Raw genomic sequence first — 24,527 nt, 5'->3', positions numbered from 1 at the left:
TCAGAGGCCCTGGAAGAGGCTAATGGCTCAGTCCCTAACTTCTCTAAGGGACCAAAGCGGGATTAAGTTTCCACTGCCACTCTTAATTCAAGCTGAAGAAAATTAAAGGGGCCCACCAGGGTATGCCCCTGCAACACAACTGTTTTTGTGGCCGTGAAAGTGAGGGTGAGGCTGTGGCTGACAGACATTGAGGTCCAGGCCTTAGGGAGAAAGTGGATTTGTGAGGGACTGAGGGGGTGTATGAATCCATAGTATTTGTGTGTGTGAGAGATGTACTTTTGGAGCCGGGGATGGTAGCAGGGTGTGGGTTCTGGGCGTCGGCGCTTATCCTCACTGATGAGACCAGGCTCTGACTCTGCTCAGAGCCCGGGACTGGTCTAAGACGCCCTGGCTGCAGGACCACAGCTCCCCCTGCTGGCCAGCTTCTCCATGCCACCCTTCCTGTGCCAGGCTGCTTGGCTCACCAACCCATCTCCAACTTTCCCCTAGAAATGTGTCTGAGACGTCCTGGAAGCACTGAGAAGAATGGGTTGATTTTTAGGGTTTTAGGTTTTCTTTTAAGTTTTTTCAGATTCCTTTTTATAAAGCAATAAATCCATTTTCTCCTGGTAAGGGATGCCCCTTCTAACATATCACATGCTTTGAGCTAGAGAAGAAAATGTGGACCAAGATTTTCTGCCACTGACCAGCCCTAATTGTACCAGCTGCTCACCATCTTGCTGGATGACAAACCCTTTCTTGGGTGAGGCAGGAGGACCAGAGTAAAACCTTACCCCCACCTACCCCAACAGAGTTGTTAATTGCCACGGAGCCCACCCCCACCCCTGGTGATCTTATGTTGCCTAGTCTTGGTACTTTGGAGTCTGCTGTTATGGCCATTGGAAGCTTTTGTCCATTTCACTGAACTGCTTGTCAACAGTTCTGTAGACCTAAAAACATAAACCACCCCCTCCTCCGCTACTTCAAATGCGAATCCACTGTGAATCCTGACCCCTGGTCAAGGACCTGGGGGTTCCTCTTGAGTCCAAGATATGAATACTGGTGACCCCAGAAAGCTGCCAGCTCAGGACAGAGAATCAGGACCAAATTCAAGCTCTGCATTAACAGTTAAACATCTTGAACACACTTAACTTTATAGGCTTCAGTCAGTTGTTGTTATGTGCCGGGAAGTCGGTTCCAACTCATAGCGACCCTGTACAGGGTTTCCGAGGCTGTAAATCTGTACGGGAGCAGAAAGCCTCATCGTTCTTCTATGGAACAGCTGGTGGTTTCGAACTCCTGACCCTGAGGTCAGCAGCCCAATTCATAACCACTACGCTACCAGAGGCTTCAGTCTACTCAGCTATAAAATGACAAGATAGAACTAGATCAACATTTCCCAAACTCGTCCTCAGCACACTAGTTCTGTTACTGGTTATTTTGATTTTCTTATTTTAAGTTTGAAAATTAGGAACTGCTGAGTTAAAATCAAGCACGTTTCCTTACAGCTCACTCTAAGGGTATAGACTTGTGGCTCTGTGAGAGGGACATGGTATGCTGTTTTCCCATCTAAAGCCCCCTCCCCCTGTGTGGCCCAAGGACCACTGCACTGGAGCCACTGGGGTGCTTGCTTAATGAAGCCCTATCTGGTGGTTCTGGTGTGCCCAGGCTGGGACCCACAGGTGAAAAAGCATGCATATTGGGGACATGCTACCCCAGGGGATTAGTGAGGGCCCTTCAGGTTGGGAAGATGTGATCTGGCCAAATCAAAAGCCTCTCCCTCTCCCCTACCCACCTACAGGGTATTGGCACTTAGTGGGAAGAAGCTGGATTTGAGAAACTAGAACTCAGGGTGGGAAACAGTCAAGAATCAACAAGCTGAGGCATGAGAGTGGGAACAGGTACAGAGTCTGGGGCCAAGTGGATTTGTTCCCACCTGTGCCCCCAGCCCAATCAATGGCCAGTCATTCTGCCCTGACTGTACAGAGTTGATAGGTTACATATCTTCCTGTGGTTATCACTGAATAATGAGAATAATTCAGAAGTTACAGAGATGGGATCATCCTTATTTTACAGCTGGAAAAATTGAGGCCCAAAGAGGCTCACTTCCTCAAGGCAAAAACTAGGATTCACATGTGGGACTTGAGTCCTTGGAGCATCCAGGAGCTTGAAGACCAGGACATTCTGTTCAGAGAGGCAGTGCCCAGGTCATCAGGCACCTGGGGCAGGGTGCCAATCAACTCAGAAAGGGGAACTTTTCTGGGGAGTGGGGTGAGCTCTGCTCAAGAAGTTATTTTGACCCTGGAAGCTGCTTTTTCTTTGAGGGAGCAAACACCTAGTCACCCCAATTCCCCTGGCACCCTGGGATGGGAAAATGATCACCAAATCACCCTCCTTGTTCTCCATACTGGAGGTAGGGGAGGAGGAAGGATCAGGAAGTGATGCTGGGCCCTGGGTAATGAGGCCATTGTCGGGGCAGTGCCAGAAGCCCCTCTTCTTCCTAGTCTCCCAGCGGTTTCTGGGATCCAGGCTTCCTTTGTGGTTGGCCCCCCTCAAATGCTCTTGACTTTTTCCTGTAGCTCCTGCTTCGGGAGCCTAAGCGTGGGAAGGTTCCAAGACTTACCATGGTTTCAGGCCTGTGTGGACTTCTTTTTGGTTTGCTCAGTTTTCACACCCTTGTACTCAGGATTCTTGTCAGTTCTGACCCACAGCAACCCTTTACAGGGTTTCTGAGGAGTAGTTGGTGGGTTTGAACCACCACCCTTGAAGTTAGCAGTCCAGTACTAAGGATGGAGAAGAACCACTCAAGCAAGCCTTCATTATCACAGCCCTAGGCTGTGTCACATGAGGAGAGCATCAGATTTGCCTAGATCAAAGGATGCTGAAAATGGGGACACCTAGAACATGCACTGGATGGCCCCAGATAACACAAACACATTCAGTCCAGTGGAGTTAAGAGTGTACTTGGGTGGATTAATCAGTGAGCACTGGCTTACAGTAAAGGAGGTATGCACAGGCTTAATGTTTACTAATCTGTAATACACAGTTTCACATAGGCTTCGGATGTAATGACATCCATATGAAATCGTGTACTACAGATCAGTAAACGCATCCTATACATATCTTGCTTGTTGGGTAATCCATCTCTGGGTGCATGCTACGTCAGCCTGTGGAGATCTGAGCAGATATGCAGCTAGGGCTGGGTGACTGGGACAGCCGTGGGCTCTCTGTGAGTGATGATGCCACCCAACCGTCAGGCTTCCGGGGCCCTGAAGTAGCAGCACCTTCCTACCCCATTGATGTCTTAGGGGCAGTGAAATTTCTCATTACTGTAAATTACCAAGCAATCAACTCAAGGGTGGGAGTGCATTTCCCCCAAATATACCAAACTAGTTCCCTTTGAGTTGATCCTGACTCATGATGATACATGTGTGTTAATAAAACAACCTTTTGGAAGCAAATTACTAGGCCTTTCTTCTGAAGTGCCTTTGGATGGGTTCAAACCAGCAGCCTTTTGGTTTGTAGCTGAGTGGGTAACCGTTTGCATTCAGGGAATTCCTTTGTCCCAAATACTCATAGAACATGGAATTATGAGGGTTAGGAGCCCAGGGCCCCCAAAGTGAGGGGCTTTTTCACAGACCGAGGTCTTCCCCTGGGGTGGAGGGGTCTAGTGGTAAGCGGGTAGACTGAGCCTATCCCATACCCACAGTCTTAGGCCTTGGAATGAGTGAGGACTGGATTTTCCAAGTTTCATAAAGGACAGGTAGCATTCTCCACATGGGTACCTGCACAGCTCCAGCCTCTCCCTGCAGCTGCCAGCCTCCCACAGTCTTACCTCTGCTGTGCCCTTGGTCTATATAGGCAGCATGTCCACCTCTGAAGTTAGTCATTCTCACCCTCCTGGAGACGTCAGAAACAGCCAGAACCACCAGCAGCTCCAGGTCCCTGACCCTTCCCATGCCCGAAAGACACTACTGGAAGGAGCAAAAGGGAGAAGTTTGTTGCTTCCCAGGTGTTTGTTTAAACTCCAGCCCTCCGTACGACACTCTTGGTGTCTCGGTTTCTTCAGCTGTAAAGTGGAGGTGATAACCCACTTGCTGTGAAGCTTGGTGAAAATGTATGTAAAGCATGGCACAGTCAAATACCTGGCACTTGATAGACGCTGACAAGTGACAGCATTATCATCTCTGCTCCCGTACAGATTTACAGTCTCAGAAACCATAAAAAGCAATTCTCTCTTCCATAGGGTCCTAAACAGTCCAAATCGATTTGATGGCAGTGGGTTGTTTTTTGTGAGGAGTGGAGAGTGCAGATACCACAGGGACCAAGGAACAAGGCACCCCTGTTCACCCCTCTAACTAGGAGGCTTTAGCCAGCTCTGAGCAAGACAGACTCTTGGCCAAGTAGACAAGGAAGTGCATTCCATATAAGCTGACCCCTCTCAGAACCTCTTCCCTAAGCAAAACCTTAAAGTTATCTCCTAGTTTGCTTTTCACATTTTGCTAAGAGACTTGGTCAAAGAGCTTCTCCAAATCATCTCTGTGCAGCTTCTCTAGCAGGTGTAGGTGGGCTAGGGTGTCTCCAGCCTCAGCATGTCAGCAGTACCTCCAGGCACCTTGTGAAACTGCTTGGCTGGATCTGTGTACGTGTGTCTTGTGGGTGTATCAGGGAGTGCGTGTACACAGAGCAGTGTGGAGGAGCTAGTCTATGTGCCTCACTGCCTGAATGGAGAAGAGGAGGGAAGGGTCTCACCTCGCTGAATCCCTCTCCAGTCCTGGAAAGAACCTTTCTTTAAGGGAGCAGAAAGCCTCATCTTTCTCCCGCGGAACAGCTGGTAGTTTTGAACTGGCTGCCCTTGAGGTTAGCAGCCCGACTTGTAACCACTATGCTACCAGAGCCTGAAGGGTGAGTTCCTCATTAACAAGGTCAGTACGGTGTGGCTGACAAGTCTGCAGCTGGTCCTGGCTCTTCCCTGCCCTTTTGCTGTGTTTTGCACTTGGCATACTTCCTGGCACACAGTAAGCACTCAATAAATGTATGCTGAGAATGACTAAGAACTGCTTCCTCCTTGCCTCCCTTCTCTTTTGTTCTGTACCCAGATTCCTTATCACTTGTCTGAAGTGTGCTCCCTGATCACCCTTCGCCCACACTGTATCTGCCTTGTCTCAGCTTTGCTGGTTTGACCTCTATGCTGCCATTTGTAGAGGTTGGGCCAGGGTAAGGACTCTTGGGCAGGAGACCAACACTTTGGAGGAATTCTGGTTCCAATTGGAGTAAAATTCTATTTGTTAAAGCCAAAAAAAATTACTATTGTAAAAATATAGATAACCCAACACTCACCAACTCAACATTGTTCACAGGGACAGTTCAGTGATACCAGTTGTCTCAGTCATACTGTGTAACCTTCACCAGTGTTGTTGTTGTTATGTGCCATGGAGTCAGTTCCGACTCATAGCGACCCTGTGCAGGGTTTTTTGTTGTTAAGTGCCGTCGAGTCGGTTCCGACCCATAGCGACCCTGAACAGGGTTTCCGAGGCTGTAAATCTTTACGGGAGCAGATAGCCTCATCTTTCTCCCGCGGAACTGCTGGTAGTTTCGAACTGCTGACCTTGTGGTTCGCAGCCCAATTCGTAACCACTATGCTACCAGAGCTCCTTGTACAGGGTTTCCAAGGCTGTAAATCTTTATGGGAGCAGAAAGCCTCATCTTTCTCCTGTGGAACAGCTGGTAGTTTCAAACTGCTGACCCTGAGATTCGCAGCCCGATTTGTAAACACTATGCTACCAGAGCAAAGTCCTTCACCAATATCCACTGACAAATTTTCCATTGCCAGAAACAGAAACTCGGTGCTTCCTAAACAGTGGTCCCTCCTTTTCTCTTCCCTCTTACCTCCGATTTCAGCCACTATGAAACCCTGATGTCTAGACATTTGCCTGTTCTAGGCATTTCATATTAGTGAGGTTGTTCGATTTTGGTCCTTTTGGAATTGACTTATTTCATTCAGCATAATGTTTTTAAGATTCATCCATTTTATGTGATGTTTTTATATTCCTATTTTCAAATGTTTGTTCATAACTGTGGGTTAATGCGCCAGACTGCAAAGCCATTTGAACTGCAAGGTCTGCAATTCAAGCTCACCAGTTGCTCCTCAGAAACCCTATATAGGGTTGCAACCGACTCCACGGCACGTAACAACAACAACAAATATATTTACAATAAACAGCGACTCACTGAGTTGGATAAGCACTCGACCTCCAAGTTGGTTTGGACCTCAAGGTCGATTTGAACCACAAGGTCGGTGGTTCAAACTCACCAGCCACTCCTTGGAAACCCTAGGGTCGCTATGGCCCAGAACCAACTCCATGGCACTTAACAACAAATTGTTTTAGCCCTCTGCAGGCTCAGAGGTAGGGAGAGAAAAGAGGAGGTAAGGATCTCCACACCTCTTTGGGACTTAGAAACACCAGCCCTGCATTTCCTGAACCCCAGCAGCCCTTGTACTGGTTTCTTCCTGTATTACCTTGTGGCCCTATGCAGGCTGGAGCCTTATTCTGATCCCATTTGTCTCCCCCAGCCTGGTGCATGCCATACCCACTGCCATCAAGTTGATTCCAATGTACAGCGATCCTACAGGGCAGCGTAGAACTGCTCCCTAAGGTTTCTGAATCTGTAAGTCTTAATGACTCATCATTCTCCTACAGAGCAACTGGTGGGTTTGAACCACTGACCTTGTGGTTAGCAGCCCAATGCTTCACCCACTACATAGTTCTTAATGAATGCTGTTGAATGAGCAGACAGGGTAAACATCCTAGTGTGGCTTCTCTTGTGGCCCACAGCTCCAGTTTAGGGACGGGGAACTGGCAGAGCCAGCTCCTCTTCATTTACCTGTCTGTTCGTCTGCCTGCTGTCTGTCTCCCCATAGAACGAAAACTCTTTGAAAGCTGGCACCTGTCCTGCGTTCATCTCTGCTTACCGCTCTCACAACTAGAAAAGTACCTGGGATGTAATACAGGAGATGCTCAAGAGATATTTTGGGGATGAAATTTATAAAGAGAGAGAGAAGTGGAAATAAACAGAAAAGAGGCTGAACCAGACGAGATAGAGGCTAGGAGGAGAGCCTGTTCTGCACAGCCAGAAAGGGACAGGGCAGAAGATGGAAACAGTGAAACACAGTCTCCGCGAGATACTCAGAGATGGGTTACAGGTACCCAGTATCCCAGACAGTGATGAGGGCCAGCCAGTCAGGAGAAACCATACTAGGGCTGAAACCTGGAGACCCACAGACACTAAAAGAGGGAGGAAAAAAGATCAAGGTAGCACAAAGAGAGCGCACAGAGGAAAAGGAGACAGACATTATGCAATGAGTAGATTAGCGGAAGGAACACAGGTGGCATTCTCCAGAATCCAGGAATAAGGAGGTAACAGAAATGGGAAGAGACAAAGAGACACAAAGGCAAAGAAATATCCAAAGAAGTGAGACCGAAAGGTAAAGAGGGTCAGAGAAACACAGATAGAGACAGAGGGAAAGAGAGAGAGAGAGAGAGAGAGAGAGAGACAAAGAGGGTCAGAAAGAGATGAAGATACAAAAATAGAAGACAGGGAGATACAAAGAGACCAAGAAGAGAAACAGAGTAGACCAGAGAGGTAGAGATAGAGGCAGAGAGGAGAGAGGCACAGGGAGACAGGAAGTTATAATACTGGACATTCATTTCTTTCTCTTTCCCTCACTTAAACCTGGAGCACATAGATGTGGTTTTGCGGAGCAATAGTGTCCATTTCTCCTTCCTCACAACACCCCTCCCCCCGGTAATAATATAGAAATGTGCCAGGCACTGCACAAAACTGCTTTGTGTCCTTTGTCCCCTGATGCTTCCCAGCAGTCCCATGAGACAGTGTGCCCATTTTACAAATGAAGAAGCTGAGGCACAGAGGTTAAATGACTTGCCGGAAGTCACATAACTAGGAAGTACTAGGGCTAGGATTCCATGGTATGAGTCATCATCTGTCTCTTCCCAGCATTTAAGGAATAACCTTGAAGCATACTTGAAGCAAAGGTTGCTGGCAAAAAAAAAGACACATACACAGAACTAGAAATCTGAATATGAACTGGGTATGAAATAATAATAATATCAAGAAATTATTCATTTTGTGACGTCTGATTTTGGCAGAACATTGGACTGCTAGCTGAGAGGTCAACAGTTCAAACCCACTAGGAGATTAGATGAGGCTGTCTGCTTTCATAAAGATTTTGCTGCTGTTGTTTGGTGCTGGAAAGTCAGTTCTGACTCATAGCGACCCCATGCACAGAAGAACAAAACACAGCTCGGTCCTGCGTCATCCTCAACAATCATTACATTTGAGCCCATTGTTGTTCCTACTGTATCAGTCCGCCTTGTTGGAGGTCTTCCTTTTTTTTCCCTGACCCTTCGCTTTTCCCAGGCTGATGTCCTCCAGGGACAGGTTCAAAGCATGAGAGTTGACCAAGTCTTGCTATCTTCCCTTCTGAGGAGCATTCTGTCTGGACAGATTTGTTTGTTTGTCAGTCCATGGTACTTTCAATATTCTTCTCTAACATCCATAACTCAAATGCATGGATTTTTTTTTCTGGTCTTTCTTATTCATTGTCCAACTTTCACATGCATACGAGGTGATTGAAAACATCCTGGTTTGGGTCAGGCACATCTTTGTCCTCAAACTGATGTCTCAGCAGATCTGTCTATGCGATACATGGTTTGACTTCTTTTTTCTTTTTGAGGGATGGGTGTATTGGTTTTTCATTTCCCTCAGTGCTCAACATAGGCCTCCATTCTTCACATGGTCTCAACTATCACCTTACAGCTACTTAGCAATAATTTCTCTGCCATTTAGGTCTCAGCCTAAATATCACCTCCACCAAGAAGTCCTCCCTATTTATCTGACCAATCTTCAATCATTACCTGGTACAGCCCACACCTCACGGTCACTCTGGTTACCTTCTTTATAACATTTATCACTTTTTTAGAGAATGAATTGTGCCTTCGAAAAATATGTGTTGAAATTCTAACCCCATACCTGTAAATATGACCCTATTTGGAAATAGGGTTTTACTTTGATGTTTATGGGGTCATACCTAAGGATCATCAGTTTTACATTCAACAAATCAATAGTTTGTTTCATCTCAATGATTGCGAATCCCCTCCACGCACCATTTCCTTACTGTGGTTCCTATTTCCATTCCAATACCCTTCTTAACTTTGTCCTTAGGAAAATGTCCTTTGATCTTGAATGATTGACCATTCCATGGTAAGCATACCTTATTAGTGTTGTTGTCCCCTTTATATACCCTACCTACTGCTTGGCTGAAAACTGGGCCACAAGGGTGAATTCCGTACCAGATCTGAAAGGTGGTTGAGGGCCATAGTCTTGTGCTTCTCCAGTCTTTTTCTGACAAGAAGCCTGGTCTCCTTACACAAATATGTCTATAATTTGACCTTTGTTCCACATTTTCTGCCGCTCTGTCTGGGATCTTCTAATGTAATTCCTTTCATAGCAGCTAGCGGTCGTGATAGCTGGGTACCATCTAGTTCTTCTGGTCTCAAAGCTGTAGAGACTGATTTCACCTGCTCACTGCACTAGTTGTTTCCAAACATCTTGCATTCTCATTACTCTTCTTTCTTTTGCACATGGAGAGACCGATAGTTGCGTCTTAGATGGTCGTTCATAAGCTTTTAAGATCCCAGATGCTACTCAACAAAGTAGGATGTAGAACATAGTCTTTGCGGACTATTTTATGCCAATTGACCACGATGCCTCCTGAAGACTATGGTTCAAGTCTTCTGGTCCAGTAACTCATTGCCTTAAGATGGTTGATAATATTATAGAAGTTTTCATAATTTTGCCTGTTGGTGTGGCATGTAGGATAAGCATTAGGCTGCTAATCATGAGGTTGGCACTTCCAACCTACTAACCGGTCCTTGGAAACCCTATACAGAGTCACTCTGATATGGAATCAACTTGATGGCACTTAATAACAGTGTGCTCCACCATATTCATAGGTGTGTTTGCTGCACAGAATATTTTCTAATCTAGAGTTGGAGAATGTCTCAGTTATTCAGTGCTGCTGAATAACTTCACCACAAGTGAAGCGCTTTAAGAAACAAATGTATTCTCTCATAGTTGGCTGGAAGTCTGAATTCAGGGTGCCGGTTCTGGAGAAAAGTAATCATCTAGGCATCTGGAGGCCTAGCATTCTTCGGAGATCTCCGTTTGTCTTGGCATCAGTCTTACCCTGGATCTAGAAGCATCACAGTGTAGGGTCCCAGGTCCACAGGATATACTCCACTCCAGGTTCTCATTTCTTTCCCTTTTTATCTTATAAAAGATGTCGCAGGCCACACCCCTGGGAAACTCCCTTACATTGGATCAGGGTTGTGATGGGATTAAGAGTATTACGGCCCACCCTTAATCTTCTTAATGGTTTATCACATCAGAATCCCATCATGCAGAATCATCACATAACAGCCATAATGCCAAACCACCGAGAATCATGACCTAGCCAAGTTGACACATATTTTGAGGGGGAACACAATTCAATTTATAACAAAGAATGAGCTCTCTACATTGGAAGACATACAAACAATTGTGAAGATGAAGCAGGACTGGACAGTGTTTCTTTTTGCTGTAAAAGGAATCACCAACTCAACAGCAGTTGACAACAACAATGACAAACCAAATTACTTCTCTGAGTTATAAAACGGGCAGAACAGACACAGGGAAACACACGGGAGTGGCGTAGAGGTAGGAAGACAGATGCCAAGGAACAACACCAAAGGATGCCAAAGAAGCCCAATAAAGAAGGCCTTCCCTCTAGAGCTACCTTCTGTAGTACCTTTTGTTACTGCAGTACTAGGTAACTAAGACATCACTAGTTGAAATTATCTCTGTATTTATTTACATTCTGCTTCCCCCACTAAGTGAGGGAAAGACCACATCTTTCTTTCTTTCTTTTTTTTTTTACGTTTTTATTGTGAATTATGTGTTAGTTTACATGGGTGAATATTATCTTTACATTCATCCTATTATATTTTGTTTCATTGCAATAATCATAATCCCCTGCATGCATCATCAAACAACCAAAGGCTATACCCCACATGCCTGCCCCCAGCCGCCAGCACACAGCCCCTCTCCCTCCCTGAGTCCAGAGTCCCCAGCCGCTCCTTTGGTCCACCTCATCCTCTCTGCCTCCATCCCTAGTGTCATTGCCTCCCCAACAGGATATCAGGGTCTCTCACTTTGCTTTTCTCCCTTGATGGTTCCAGGGAATCTCTGCTCCTAGACTGCAGAATCAGCCACTCCCCTCTTTTGTTGCCAGACATTTACATTGATTTTTCCAACACTCACTGTCAGACCTGATAGCAATCATTCCCTATTGAACCACAGGAGTCCTTTCCCCTTCCACCTTTTATCAACCCCCTCCAGACAGATTGGAAACAATTCAGTGGAGATTCTACTTTTCCCTGTATCCTCTGGAGCTAGATTCCCTTTTGAAAGCTTGTAAGCCAGTCACTTCTTGCCTATGTAGTCCCCTCATTTTGGGTAGCCAATGTCTAAGTTCCCCATCCCTGTTGACCCAGTGTACCATGGGGGTGGGAATGATCCTCACTGTAGAGATCTAGGACCACATCTTTCTTGGTCACTCCTGTATCCTCAGTTCCTAGAAAAAAGGTATAGGACAGGGCTAGGTACTCAGTCAATATTCATTAAGAGAATAACTAAATGTAGAATTACCAATTGCAAACTCCCTGAGGGTAGGGCATAATTACTTCTTGGGGGCAGCCCGCATATAGCATTTACTGACACTACTCATTGATGTTATATAGGAGAGAAAGCACTAAGCTGGGAGACCAAGGGGCTAGGGACCAGGTTACTCATTAGATCTTGGATTTGGGTCATAATGTCTCCTCTCCTGGCCTTCCCTTGAGACTGTTGTGCTTGGATTTCTGCGGTTGTCCTTACTCCCACTCTAGCATTCAGTGAATCTGTGGTCAGTCCATGTAGTACTCAGGGCATCATGGACACCTCTCCCAAGTCCCTAGCTTGGACTGTCCACTCACCATGTCCACCTGGGTGTGGAGTTCTCATCTTCTCTTCATGAAGTCTACCTTTTCCGAGTTCTCCAAGAAGGTATTACTTACAGTTCACGCAGGCTACCAGGCCAGAAAACTGGGTGGTTTTCACTCCTCCGTCCTCATTCTCCCCTCTCACAAATCAGGCAAAACATCTTGCTGAGATGCAAACCAAAACAAAAATGAGATATTATCTTACTCCAGCACTAATAGCAAAGTAAAAACAAAACAACGAATGCTGGCAAAGGTGTGGAGACCCCCCTACGCTGCCGGTGGAACTGTAAAATGGTACAGCTGCTGTGGAAAGTGCCATGGCAGTTTTCAAAAAGTTGGAAATAGAAATACAATATGAGCCAGCAATCCCTTTACTTGGTTGTTGTTGTTAAATGCCATCGAATCGGTTCCGACCCATGGTGACCCTATAAAGGGTGCGTTTGAACCACCAACCTTGCAGTTCAAATGGCTTTGCAGTCTGACGCATTAACCCACAGCGCCACACTTAGGTACTGTCTAGTCAGTTCCTAGTGGTTCAAAGTGACTTTACAGTCCAGTGTATTAACCCACAGTGACGTGTATAGTGTTTTTAAGAAGCGGCTGGTGAGCTTGAATTGCTGACCTTGCAGATAAAACTTACTAACCCACAGTGCCACATATATATCCTCAAGAAATACGTGCTGCGACATGAACAGATCTATGCACACCCATGTTCACTGCAGCACTAATCACAATAGCAAACAGATGGAGACAGCTTAAATGCCCAACAGAAGACTGGTTAAACAAATGTTTGTACTTACAGTCAATGGAATACTATGCAACCTTGAAGAAAAATGATAAATCTGTTTCACAGATTTATTAATTAATACTGAGTGAAATTAATCAATCACAAAAGGACAAATATTGTGTGGGACTACTGTTGTAAAAAGAAAAGGTTTTTGTGATAAAAGAAACATTCTATGTTGTTTACCAGGGATGAGAGGGAGGATAAAATTATTCACTGGATACAGGAGAGACATGTTAACTTGGGTAACAAGGAAGGCAATATACAACAAGAGGGAAGTTGGCTGAGGAAAGATGAAGGTAGAGGAAGACGCAGGGAGGAATGCAAGGTTAAAGTGAATAGAGGTAGCGTAGTGGTTACGAATAGGGCTGCAAACCTCAAGGTCACCAGTTCAAAATTACCAGCTGTTCTGCAGGAGAAACATGAGGCTTTTTGCTCCCGTAAAGATTTACAGCCTCAGAAACCCTATACAGGGTTGCTATGAGTCAGAAGCCGGCTCCATGGCACATCACCACGGCCACCACCACAATGGGGGGATTGCAATCAATGTAATGAAATGAAGTATAAGATTTGTTGAATGTAAAACTGATGGTCTGCTCTGTAAACCTTCACTTAACTCACAATAAAATTTTAAAAAAACAACAAAACAATGTCTTGCTGAGTTTACCTCCTGGGTTAATACATCCCTTCATTTTCTTCCCTCCCACCAACGCAGGCTCCATCGGTCTGAACTTCTGCAGCTAGTCTCCAACTAGTCTCCAGCTTCTGTTCTAGCCCCTGCCATTCCCTCTCCAACCAGCAGTCAGACTGAGTTTTTTGTGTTTTTTTTTTTAATGTTTCATTGTGAATTATGTGATAGTTTACATGGGAGAACATTAGTTTTACATTCATCCTATCTTATATCATTTCATTGCCATGGTTACAATCCCCTCCATGCATCATCAGCCAACCAAAGGGTATATCCTACAAGCCTGCACCCCCACTCCGCCTCCCCCTCCACCTCCATCATCAGCACACGGCTCCTTTCCCTCTCTTGTGTCTAAAGTCCCCAGCTGCTCCATCTCTCCATGTCATTATCTCTGCCTCCATCTCAGGCATCACTGCTTCTCTGGGTAGGGTCTCGCACTCTGCTCTTCTCTCTTGATGGTCCCAGGGACCTCCGCTCCTACACTGCAAAGTTAATCACCCCCCTCCTTTTGCTACAAAACGTCTACCTTTACATTGCCAACCCTCACAATCAGTCCTGATAACAATGATTCATTATTGATCACAAAAGACCTATCCCAGACTGAGTCTTCTAATACCTAAACTGCTCACATCACTGAGTAACACTGATGTCTCCTCATGGCCCTTAGGATGATCTTCAAACATTTTATTATGACCCACTTTGCATCTTGCAGTCCCTCAACCCCAAACTTGTCTAGTTACTTCTTCCAGGTCCCCAAATGCACCATGTTCTCCCTGCCTCCAGCCTACAGGTGGTTCACTCTGCTTAGTATTTTTCTCTCTCCAAACCCCTTCAGATCTCAGCATAGAATATCTTCCTCCAGAAAGCCTTCCCTAACTATATACTCATCTCACACACACACACATTTAAGTGGCTCTGTGGGTTAATGCGCTGGACTGCAAAGTCGGCGGTTCAAGATCACCAGCTGCTCCTTAGAAACCCTATAGAGGGTCGTTATGGGTCGAACCGACTCAACAGCACTTAACAACAACAGGTGTAATCACAGGAAGGTGCTGTTTCATCTATTACAGCCCTTTTCATTCTAATTGTCTGATTTTCTTTCTCCCCACTATTTCTACTGGTCTCCTGGTATGGTACTGTAGGGTAAGCACTGAACTGTGAACCCCAAGATCAGCAGTTCAAACCCACCAGCAGCTCCTCAGAAACCCTATACAGGGTCGCTATGAGTCAGAACTGACTTGACAGTACTTAACAACAACTTGTACTTGGCTCTGAGTTCAGTGAGGGTTGGACTTCATCTGCCTTGTTCATCCTCTCAACAAAAGCACAAGCAAATGTTTGCAGGAACTCTGTGGGAATGACACTGAGAGTGCTGAGTTAAAATCTCGCATCATCGCATAGTAGCTTTAGACTTTGGGCAGTATCCTATAAACTGGAGGATTTACATTTTATGAATCATTCTACAAAAGGCAGTAAAGATTTGGAGCCCATTTTGTTTTTCTTGCTATTTTTCTGCTTGGTCCCTTGCCTTTAGTGAAATGTTTTTCTCAGAGTCTTCTGTATGCTTCTGGCTTCTTGGGGCATCTTAGAGGAACTAGAAAATTGTGAGTTGACTTGCCTGGAGCAAGCAGCCAGATTGATCAACCCACTGGGTAGGAAGGAAAGCTAGCAGCTCATGCTTCACCAAGCATGGAGGATAGAGAAGGGCCCAGTGGGTTCCAGCCAGGGTCTAGGAACTGGCTTAACCTGTATGAGAGTACACCAAGGTTTTTGTCTCAGTTCTCTGCCCTCACAGCTTTGATCTGAGGGTCAGCTGTTGGTCTGTGTGTCAAACGGTTAACAAGCCACCTGGATGAGTGCCACTAGCCCTCACACCCCTGTGGAGTTCTGGCCACTGTGGGGACTGCTGGCCTGACTTTCTGTCAGGTTATTGCTGGTACCTCCCTCAATGTGTAGTCTTTGAAATGGAGAAGAATGAGAGAAAAGTGATCAGTTAGGCTATCTTTGGACAGTTTCTGGATGTTAAGATGCAAGTTGGGTTTTTGGTGGTTTCATAGTACTTGGACTGTCATATTCTGCCCCAGAGCACAGATGGTTAATTAAGTCTCTTAATCTCTGCATACCGTTCCTCCCCTGCAACATGGAGGCAGTAATAGTACCTTTCTGGCAGGGTTGTTGTGAGGAATAAAACACTTTGAAGATCATGTGCACATAGCGAGTCCTGCATAGATGTGGCTATTCTTAATATTATTTGGGGGAGCGCGGTGGCTCCATACGATAAGCACTGTACTGCGAACCACGAAGTCCGCGGTTCGAGCCCTCCAGCCGCTCCACGAGAGACCGATGAGGATTTCTGTTCTCAAAATTATTCTACAGGATCGCTATGTTAATCGATGGCACTTAACAACAACAACAATGTTCAAGTATAGACGGGCATCAGTTCCGGCTGCAGAACAGTCACACCTTAGGACCCTGCTGGATGCTTCAATGTGCCTGCCTCTCCTTCCCTTCGGTTAGCGTCTTGCACACACCCGGAACCCAACTCGTAGGCTGAGGCCAATGCTGCGGCCCGTTTAAGGAAGGGAGGGGGCTGGCCCTAGAAGGCTCCGCCTCCGCACTTAGGTCAACGCGCACCGCTGCGTGTGACGCTCTGGTTGCCGCAGAGACGCCCCGCCCCCGCGCGGCGCTGCGGAACCGGAGCTCCAGGCGGCGTCGGCTGAGGCGCGGGAGGCGGCGAGGCCGTGGTGGCAGGAGCCGGCGCGGCGTCCTCAAAGAGAGCGGTGGGGACGGAGCAGACCACGACGAAGGCACACAGGCAGCTAGGCCGGGCCGGGCCACGGGGAGAGCGGCCGCCAAGAAGCGGGCAGGAGGCCGGGCGGGCAGCAGGCAGCCGCCGAGCCACGAAGAGACATGGTGCTGTACAAGGAGTAGTGAGTGTCCGGCTCGCTGCGCGGGAGCGAGGAGGAAGGGAGGGACGAGGGATGACGACCCGGGAGACAGACGGCGCGCCAGAGGGGTGCAGTGGCCCGAAAGGGTCCAAGGGAATGGAGATCGCTGTTGGGCGGCTCAGCAGGGACCGAGGGGACAGCGGAGGGCAGCTTAGGGCCCGAGGTGGGGCTGAGAGGAAGAGAGAGGGCCGAACAGGCCCTGATGAGATGCCGAGGGGACAACGAGGGCGAGTCAAGCCCTGAAGTGGGGTCAAGGGGACAGTGAGCGTTAGACAGGTCCTGAGGAGGAGCCTAGGGAATGAGGGGGTGAAGACATTGAGATGTGAGGTGGCTCAACAGGGGCGGGGGTAAGGGGAACTAGGGGATGTTGAAGGGGCTAGCCAGGAACTGCAGGAGGGGCTGGGAGACGCATGGGAGAGGGAGGATTTGTCTGAGGGGCTCAGGAGTCACCCAAGGGCAGGCAGGGTTGGAGTGGTGGGGATCGGTTTGAGTACAAGAGACCGCTCAGGGGATGGAGTTGAGATGATGGGAGCAGTGCTGGGGGGATCCTGGGGCCTGAGGAGTGGCTGCCTCATCTTGGGAAGGATTGTAATAGAAGACTATGGCTGGGGAATCAGGGCCAGGTTTGGGTGATGGGAAGGGCCTGTGGAGCAGAGGGTACTGACTGAGAGAAGAGGTGACTGCCCTGACTAGGTGCCCAGGTGGTAGGTGCAGAAGAGGAGATTTGGGGGAGATACATGGGAACACTTGAGGAGTTTAGGTAATATTGGGCGAAGGATGAAGTGATATGAGGGAGTTATGGTGATGGCCCAGGATAGAGGAGAGTATGCTTGAGAATGAATATGCCTACTGGTGGGCCAGGGGCAGCCTGTCTTGAGGGTATTCTCAGTTTGGGTGAGGAAAGAAGGGGAAATAGCCTTGAGCAATTGACATTTCCATGAAACCATGAATTGAGGAAAGATGGTGAAGGGTGAGCAAGTTCTTGAGTATCACTGTTGTTGTTATTAAGTGGCTTCCAACCAGCTCTGGTAGCGTAGTGGTTACGAATCGGGCTGAGAACCTTAAGGTCAGCGGTTCAAAACTACCAGCCACTCCACTGGAGAAAGATGAGGCTTTCTATTCCCGTAGATTTACACCCTTGGAAACCCTGTACAGGGTTACTATGGTTGGAACCGACTCGACGGCACTTAACAACAACAACAACAACCTGTATAGGGTTTCCGAGGAGCAGCTGATAGGTTTGAGCCACCAACCTTGTGGTTAGCAGTCCAGTAGTGGGTACAAGTCAGGCTGCTAATCTCAAGGTCAGCAGTTCGAATCTACCAGCCATTCCATGGGAGAAAGATGAGGCTTTCTGCTCCCATAATGATTTACAGCTTCGGAAACCCTATACCTGGGCCTTATGAGTTGGAACCGCCTCCAGCGCACATTACCAGTACCACTTTTTTTATTGCGCTACACCAGGATTCCTGAGTAGGCACTGTTGTTGTGGCTATGTGCCGTGGAGTCGGTTCCGACTCATAGTGAGCCTGTGCAGGGTTTCTAAGGATATAAATCTTTACGGGAGCAGAAAACCTTCTCTTTATCCTGGAAACAGCTGGTAGTTTCGAACAGCTGACCTTGCGGTTTGCAGCCCAATTTGTAACTACTATTGGGGTTGGGAATTTGGTAACTTCTGCATAGGATATGCATGACACATGGGATGTTTGGAGTTTGGATTACTTAATCTGTCATACAGATGGGATGACCCATCTCTGAAGCTCATGGCTGGTTATGTGCTATGTAGTTAGCTCCAACCCATAGCTAAGCTGTATAGGATTTCCGAGGCTGTAATTCTTTACGAGAGCAGAAAGCCTCAACTTTCTCCCACAGAATGGCTGGTAGATTCAAACTGCTGACCTTGAGATTAGTAGCCTGACTCTTAATCACTATGCTATCAGAGAGTAAGCATCACCAGGTTTTTTCTCTTTTCAAATAGGATGGGTGTGTGTAGTTTCCAGTGAAACTGTGCCCTGGAGGGAGGACAAGTGGCAACATTGGTACTAAAGCCTAGAGAGCAACTGGTGGACTCAGTTTAGGGCCAGCAGGTGTGCATCGAATCAGTGAAGGCACTTTGGCCCGCCCCCATCGGGCTTGCTCCTTGCAGGTGGATAGGACATTTAGTGTGGAACTTTGGGTGAAAGAAGGATGATGAGCATGTTATCTGAAGAGCAGTATCTTGAGTCTCTTCCACCCCTGCTTCTTGGTACTCAGCTCCAACCAGAGCTTAGAGCTTTACGTGGTGGTGAGGAGGAGCAGCCTTGGGATTCCAAGAGGAGGAAGCCTGGTGCACTTGGGGTTTTCATCTTGAATGTCCAGCCTTTTCACTTTCTCCAGATGAATTGTTGAGTCTGTAGAGAGCTGTAGTTTTTATTAAAAAGATCAGGCAGGGAAAAGAAGGGCCCTTCCAAAGGGATCTGAGTGAGTTTTGAAGAGAGGTACTTCTTCCCACTCTTGTTCTCTTGAAGCCCGACAGGTAAGGCCCAAAGGGGCTGGGATACAGAACTTGCCTGGCATCTGTGTTTCCTTCCTGACTTGTGCCCTGTCTGTGTATGCTAGGCGAGTGTGTGCATCCTTGCTGGGGACGACATCTGAAGCATTCAGCTGTGGCTGCAGTGCTGCTGCTGCAGCTCTGGGAAGGGTGGAGTGAAGGTCACACTGAAGTGAGCACCGCCCGACTCCCAGCCTTGCATTGTATCTGTGGCCCAGTCCTTTGCAATCACACCCTCTTGCTGCTGAGGTGGTTTGGCTCCTGAGGAACATAGGAGACGTGTCTGGCTTGGCAGATGTCAAGTAACAACCTCAAAACATCCTGTAGAAATTGGCCAGTGCTAGTCTCTTTTGTGTGTGTGTGTGTGGGGGCGGGGGGGGGGACAACTTGGTGCCCACCAAGTATCTGAAGGTTAATTGTTCGTATTAAAGTTTCTGACCCTTCCTCTAACTGGATTCTCATTGCTTTGATTTTTGTACATTCTTGGATGTGTTTTTTTATGCTGTTCTTGAAGATAAAAGCTTTATTGTTTTCTAGGAAGTTTCTTCTTAGGATGTAGAAGTTCTGGCGTCCAAGTTGGGCGCATTTTTCTGCAAGATCAGCTTTGTCTAATGAGAGGAGGAAGTCAGGGGCAGTATCCTATAAACTGGAGGATTTACATTTTATGAATCATTCTACAAGAGGCAGTAAAGATTTGGAGCCCATTTTGTTTTTCTTGCTATTTTTCTGCTTGGTCCCTTGCCTTTAGTGAAATGTTTTTCTCAGAGTCTTCTGTATACTTCTGGCTTCTTGCGGCATCTTAGAGGAACTAGAAAATTGTGAGTTGACTTGCCTGGAGCAAGCAGCCAGATTGATCAACCCACTGGGTAGGAAGGAAGGCTAGCAGCTCATGCTTCACCAAGCATGGAGGATAGAGAAGGGCCCAGTGGGTTCCAGCCAGGGTCTAGGAACTGGCTTAACCTGTATGAGAGTACACCAAGGTTTTTGTCTCAGTTCTCTGCCCTCACAGCTTTGATCTGAGGGTCAGCTGTTGGTCTGTGTGTCAAACGGTTAACAAGCCACCTGGATGAGTGCCACTAGCCCTCACACCCCTGTGGAGTTCTGGCCACTGTGGGGACTGCTGGCCTGACTTTCTGTCAGGTTATTGCTGGTACCTCCCTCAATGCGTAGTCTTTGAAATGGAGAAGAATGAGAGAAAAGTGATCAGTTAGGCTATCTTTGGACAGTTTCAGGATGTTAAGGTGCAAGTTGGGTGTGTCTTCTTTTGGTGGCTTCATAGTAGTAGCTTGTACTGTCATATTTTGCCCCAGAGCACAGATGGTTGGTACATGCTCTTTAGGTGATTAAGCAAGACCTTTGGCCCCTTTCTAGCTTTCACCTTGAAAGCTGTTATTGGGAAGTTAGGTCCACAGAGTTGTAAATCCCAGGACTCTGATTCTGTGCGTCTGAATCCTTAACCTTTGTTTCAGAATTTGCAGGGTCTGTTCTCTTATGTTTTTGCTGAACCCACTGGTAAGTCTTGTTGTGGAGAATATGAGTGGGGGAAGGGAACTAAAAAGGCCGATCCAAACGTGAGTCAGAGACTTGGGAAGAAGCTTGTGTGTGTGTGTCAGGGGCAGGTTTGTACTGAATCACAAGTTCTAAATAGAATACCAGAACTGCACAGAGGGTCCTAGCCACTGGGTTTTTGATAGTGAGTATGTATGTGCAACAAAATGTGTGATATTTTCTAAGATGATGCTTTAGGAGCCTGGGACAGACTTCAGAACCTGAAGTTAATACTGTTTTCCCTCTCTTGTAGTCGAGTCATCCTGCCTGTATCTGTAGATGAGGTAAGTCCTTTTTCTTTTCTTATTCATGATGTATATGATTGCTTATGACCCTTGGCTAAGTTGTGCTCTGACTGGCCTAGACTTTTGCAGGACCTCCCTATAATGTTCCTGTTTGTTTTAAAGTAGAACAAGCAGTGCTCCATGTGAATTTTCCTGGTACCATTTTCCTGTGTATATCATTATTGTGTATACCTGGGCAATTGCAAGCAACCTGCCCAAAGCTGCTGGCATGATGGATGACTCTGAGTAGAGACAAAACTATCTCTGCTTGCTGGGGTAGTACCTGTTTGGGGCATGCTATTGATGGTAATGACCCTTGGCACCTCCGTGACTCATCTGGGAAGTGTACTTGGAGCTCTCTAGTTGTGCAAGAAACCAGCAGGCCAGAAAGTCAGCAAGGCCCTCCCTAGTTAGTCACTGGAGGTGACTGCTAGGAAGACCAAGATATAGACCCCTCCTTCTACAGAGTGCAGGAACTAACAAATAGGCTTGGTTTGCCCTCTGTCCTTTAATGGTACCTAGGCCTCACATCACTATATGGGCATCTGGCAGGATGTGCCACAAGAAGGTTCATAGGCCATGCTGACTCAGAATTGGTCTCTTGGACATCAGAAACCTGTCACGGAGCCTCTGTGTCCTACCCTGTCTCTGAACCTCTCCACTCCCCTGTCCTGCCTCAGGTTTTCTCTTTGCTTCCTTCTGAATCTGCTGACCCCGACAGAAGGCATCTAGTTATACTTGAGTCTGGGTGCTGTTTGTCACCCATACAGTGCCCTCAGATACAGGGCTTCATCTCCTTTTCTTCTGGTGTCAGCGTGAAGCTCCTGTGATCATGTCTACTCTGTTCCAAATATGAAATGGATTTTTAAAAATGTAGTCGGGCCAACAGAGCCCGCAGACAAATAGCCACACTGCTGCTAGGCTTCCAAGAAGGGTGGACAAATGCACAATTCTTTTGTCTTAAGTGCCGAGCTATATATCTCCTCAGAGCTGTGAAGACCTGGGAAGGGGCTTGAACATGATCTGGCAGTTCTGGGAAGGGAGGATAAATAAATAAGAGTGAGGAACCTGGAAAAGAAAGGACAGACTGGGTATAAGGTAGGAATCAGGAAGTAGCTTTCTGGGTTGACGGATATTGGCTTGGGGGTGCCTTGTTACACCTCCCTTGGGAGCCTTGCTGTCTTTACCAAAAATGATTTTCCCAGCAGGAGAATCCAATATATACCTTGCTCTGAAATCCAGCTCTTAGGGGTCTGCTGACTTCCTCTCTGCTATGCAGGAAGGTCTTGCGCCCTAGTTAGGAATGGTGCCCTCCAGTTCGGGGATGGCACAGTGTGGCTCCTAGGGGTGACATGGATGCATGTCTGTATCTTCATACAGAGAATTTCTTGATGACATGAGGGGTGGGAATGTCTGAGAAGTGCTGCAGACCAAAGGACCTAATCTTCTCCTTGGGGCACCTCTTGGCGATTATGCTGTAAGACTTATTCCTGGAAGGGAGGGAAGGGGGAACTTCTGCCTTGAGGGCATCCAGAATTGGCTGTTTTTTAGTTTGTGATGGTTTTTTCCTACAGTATTGAGGAAGTGGTAAGGTGGGTTGATGAAAGCCTGAAGTCTAAGAGGAAGCTTGGGAAGTAAGTTCTGGTTAGATTCATCTCACTGCCTCATAGTGGTTAGCTGGGCTCAAGAAGGAACCCCTGAAGAAGAAAGCAGCTTATGTCTGGGGTAGTGTTGAAACAGACTTGAATCCTAGTCCCAGATCAGAAAGTTGAATGGTGAGGGCAACAAAGGAAGAAGTAATGATTGAACTACTCAGTCATTGTCAGTAAACCCATCTTGACTAATGGTTCACATGAACACAGCCTCATGTTATGTGACTTTTGAATTCATTTCCCAAATGGGAAGCCCTGATTTGAAGTAAGCCTCACTTTTTTTTAGTTTGGGGGTGAGGAGAGAAAAGACAAGATCGTCTTTATAACCATCCTCATGACTTGGATCAATATTATAGGGGTGGAATCAGCTATTGACTGGCCAGAGCCTTTGACCTTAATACTGTACAAAGTTTCTAGGCAGAGTAAAAAACCCCTGGGTGTTTGATATGGGTGTGTCAAAGTGGTCTGCCTTGTCATTACCCACCCTCTACTGTCTTGGTTGGAGTCCTGGTCCTAAAGATCAGTTTGAACCACAAGCACTGGACTGTATGTAACAACAACTGTCTTGGTTATCTAAAGCAGAAATCTCTTATCTTCTACTCCTGGGTAATGTTCCCCTGGGTGTAGGAGGTTCTCTCCTCATTTCTTTCTTGGTGGTTTATCTGATCTCTGCCACCTGTTTAATCTCTTAGTTATAACCGAATTCTGTAGGTTATATTTTACCTCATTAACATAACTGCCTCTAATCTTGCCTCATTAACATAGGGGTTAGGATTTACAACTCAAAGGATAATTACATCACTTTATATAATGGAAGATAATTAAATAACTAATGGCCTAGCCAAGTTGACACATTTTTTGTCGTTCCATCCATAACATGGTACCCTTTGTTGTTAAGTGCTGCGGAGTCTCTGGAGAATGACATCATGCTTGGTAAAATAGAAAATGGAAAAAGAGGATTGGGCAGTGTTGTACATAAGATGCTATGAGTTAGAACTGACTCACTCCCTGATACCTAACAATACTGGTCAGCGCTGTTTAACTTTCAAGATATGAGGCCCTATCCCCTTTGGCTATGTGAGTGGGACCCATGAGTTTACTGTTTTTTAATGCCTAGTTTCATATTAGTATTTCAGTCTCAGCCACTACATTGTTGTGGGCTCCTACTCCCAAATTACCAAAGCAGTAGTCTCTGTTTCTCTTAGCTGAATTTCTTAGTTCTTTGGGATAAGGAGGCAAATCTGTAATGCAGGGAAAATTGTCCTAGGCCTGAGAACCATGGGTCCCAGTCTTCTCTGGGCTCTTTGATTCAATGGTCTGACTTCTATCCCTACTGCATCTGAATCTGACTTTCCTTGGTTTGGAGCAAGTATGCCAAAGGGAACCAACCTTCAGACATGACAAGTAACCCTTACTTGTATTATAGCTTGCAGAGGCCAGTTTTACCTACCCCCTGGGATTGACAAAACGGCCTTCACTTTTTGGGATTAAAGGATCAGAATATCAAGAGAGATTAAAAGGGGAAGAAGCCAGTGTGACAAACTGATCCTCTTAGAGCCTGCCCCGAAGAGGAACCAAATAAAGGGGATTAGCTTGAGATCTGCTCCCCAAGCATCAGCACGGTCTGCTGAGTCAGTGGCTACATGTTCTTTTGAGTCTTCCCTGAAACGGAGTTTCTGCTTCTTAGGAACTATAGCTCTGCCAAGCCCTAGTCCAGTTTATAGGGGTTTTGTGTCCAGGGAGTGGACTTGGAACAGGGACACCTTGGGGTGCCATGGAGGCATCGAGGCAGCACTGATGGTGCTCAGGACCAGCAAGGTCAAGGTGACTGGCTCTCACCTACATGTTCCTCTTTATAGGATTAGCTGAGCCTTGATCACCTGCCTGGACCTTTCCTTGGCATTTGTGCTGGATTTTCAGCTTCATGGTGAGCAGTGAATTGGCCTAGGATGCTGCCTGGTAAAGCAAGCTGCCAAGTTCCAGGTGAAGCAGCCCTAAATGCCGCCTCTGGTTCTT

At 46.8% G+C, this 24,527-nt stretch overlaps 1 protein-coding gene across 1 annotated transcript in view; it reads left to right on the top strand.

The window, feature by feature from the left end:
- Positions 1–16,203: 16,203 nt before the first annotated feature.
- PITPNA (phosphatidylinositol transfer protein, alpha) overlaps positions 16,204–24,527 on the top strand; it is a 48,820-nt gene continuing 40,496 nt past the window's right edge. Inside the window, exons 1-2 of the mRNA XM_006863227.1 lie at positions 16,204–16,479; positions 20,829–20,859. Coding sequence (XP_006863289.1) covers positions 16,460–16,479; positions 20,829–20,859 — 51 coding nt within the window. The 5' untranslated portion in view covers positions 16,204–16,459. The remainder of the gene's footprint in view (positions 16,480–20,828; positions 20,860–24,527) is intronic.

This window comes from Chrysochloris asiatica, unplaced genomic scaffold (assembly GCF_000296735.1).
Source record: "Chrysochloris asiatica unplaced genomic scaffold, ChrAsi1.0 scaffold00054, whole genome shotgun sequence".
Classification (NCBI taxonomy): Eukaryota; Metazoa; Chordata; class Mammalia; order Afrosoricida; family Chrysochloridae; genus Chrysochloris; species Chrysochloris asiatica.
Note: the sequence above shows the minus strand (reverse complement) of the source record. Positions and strands in the feature narration are given on the sequence as shown.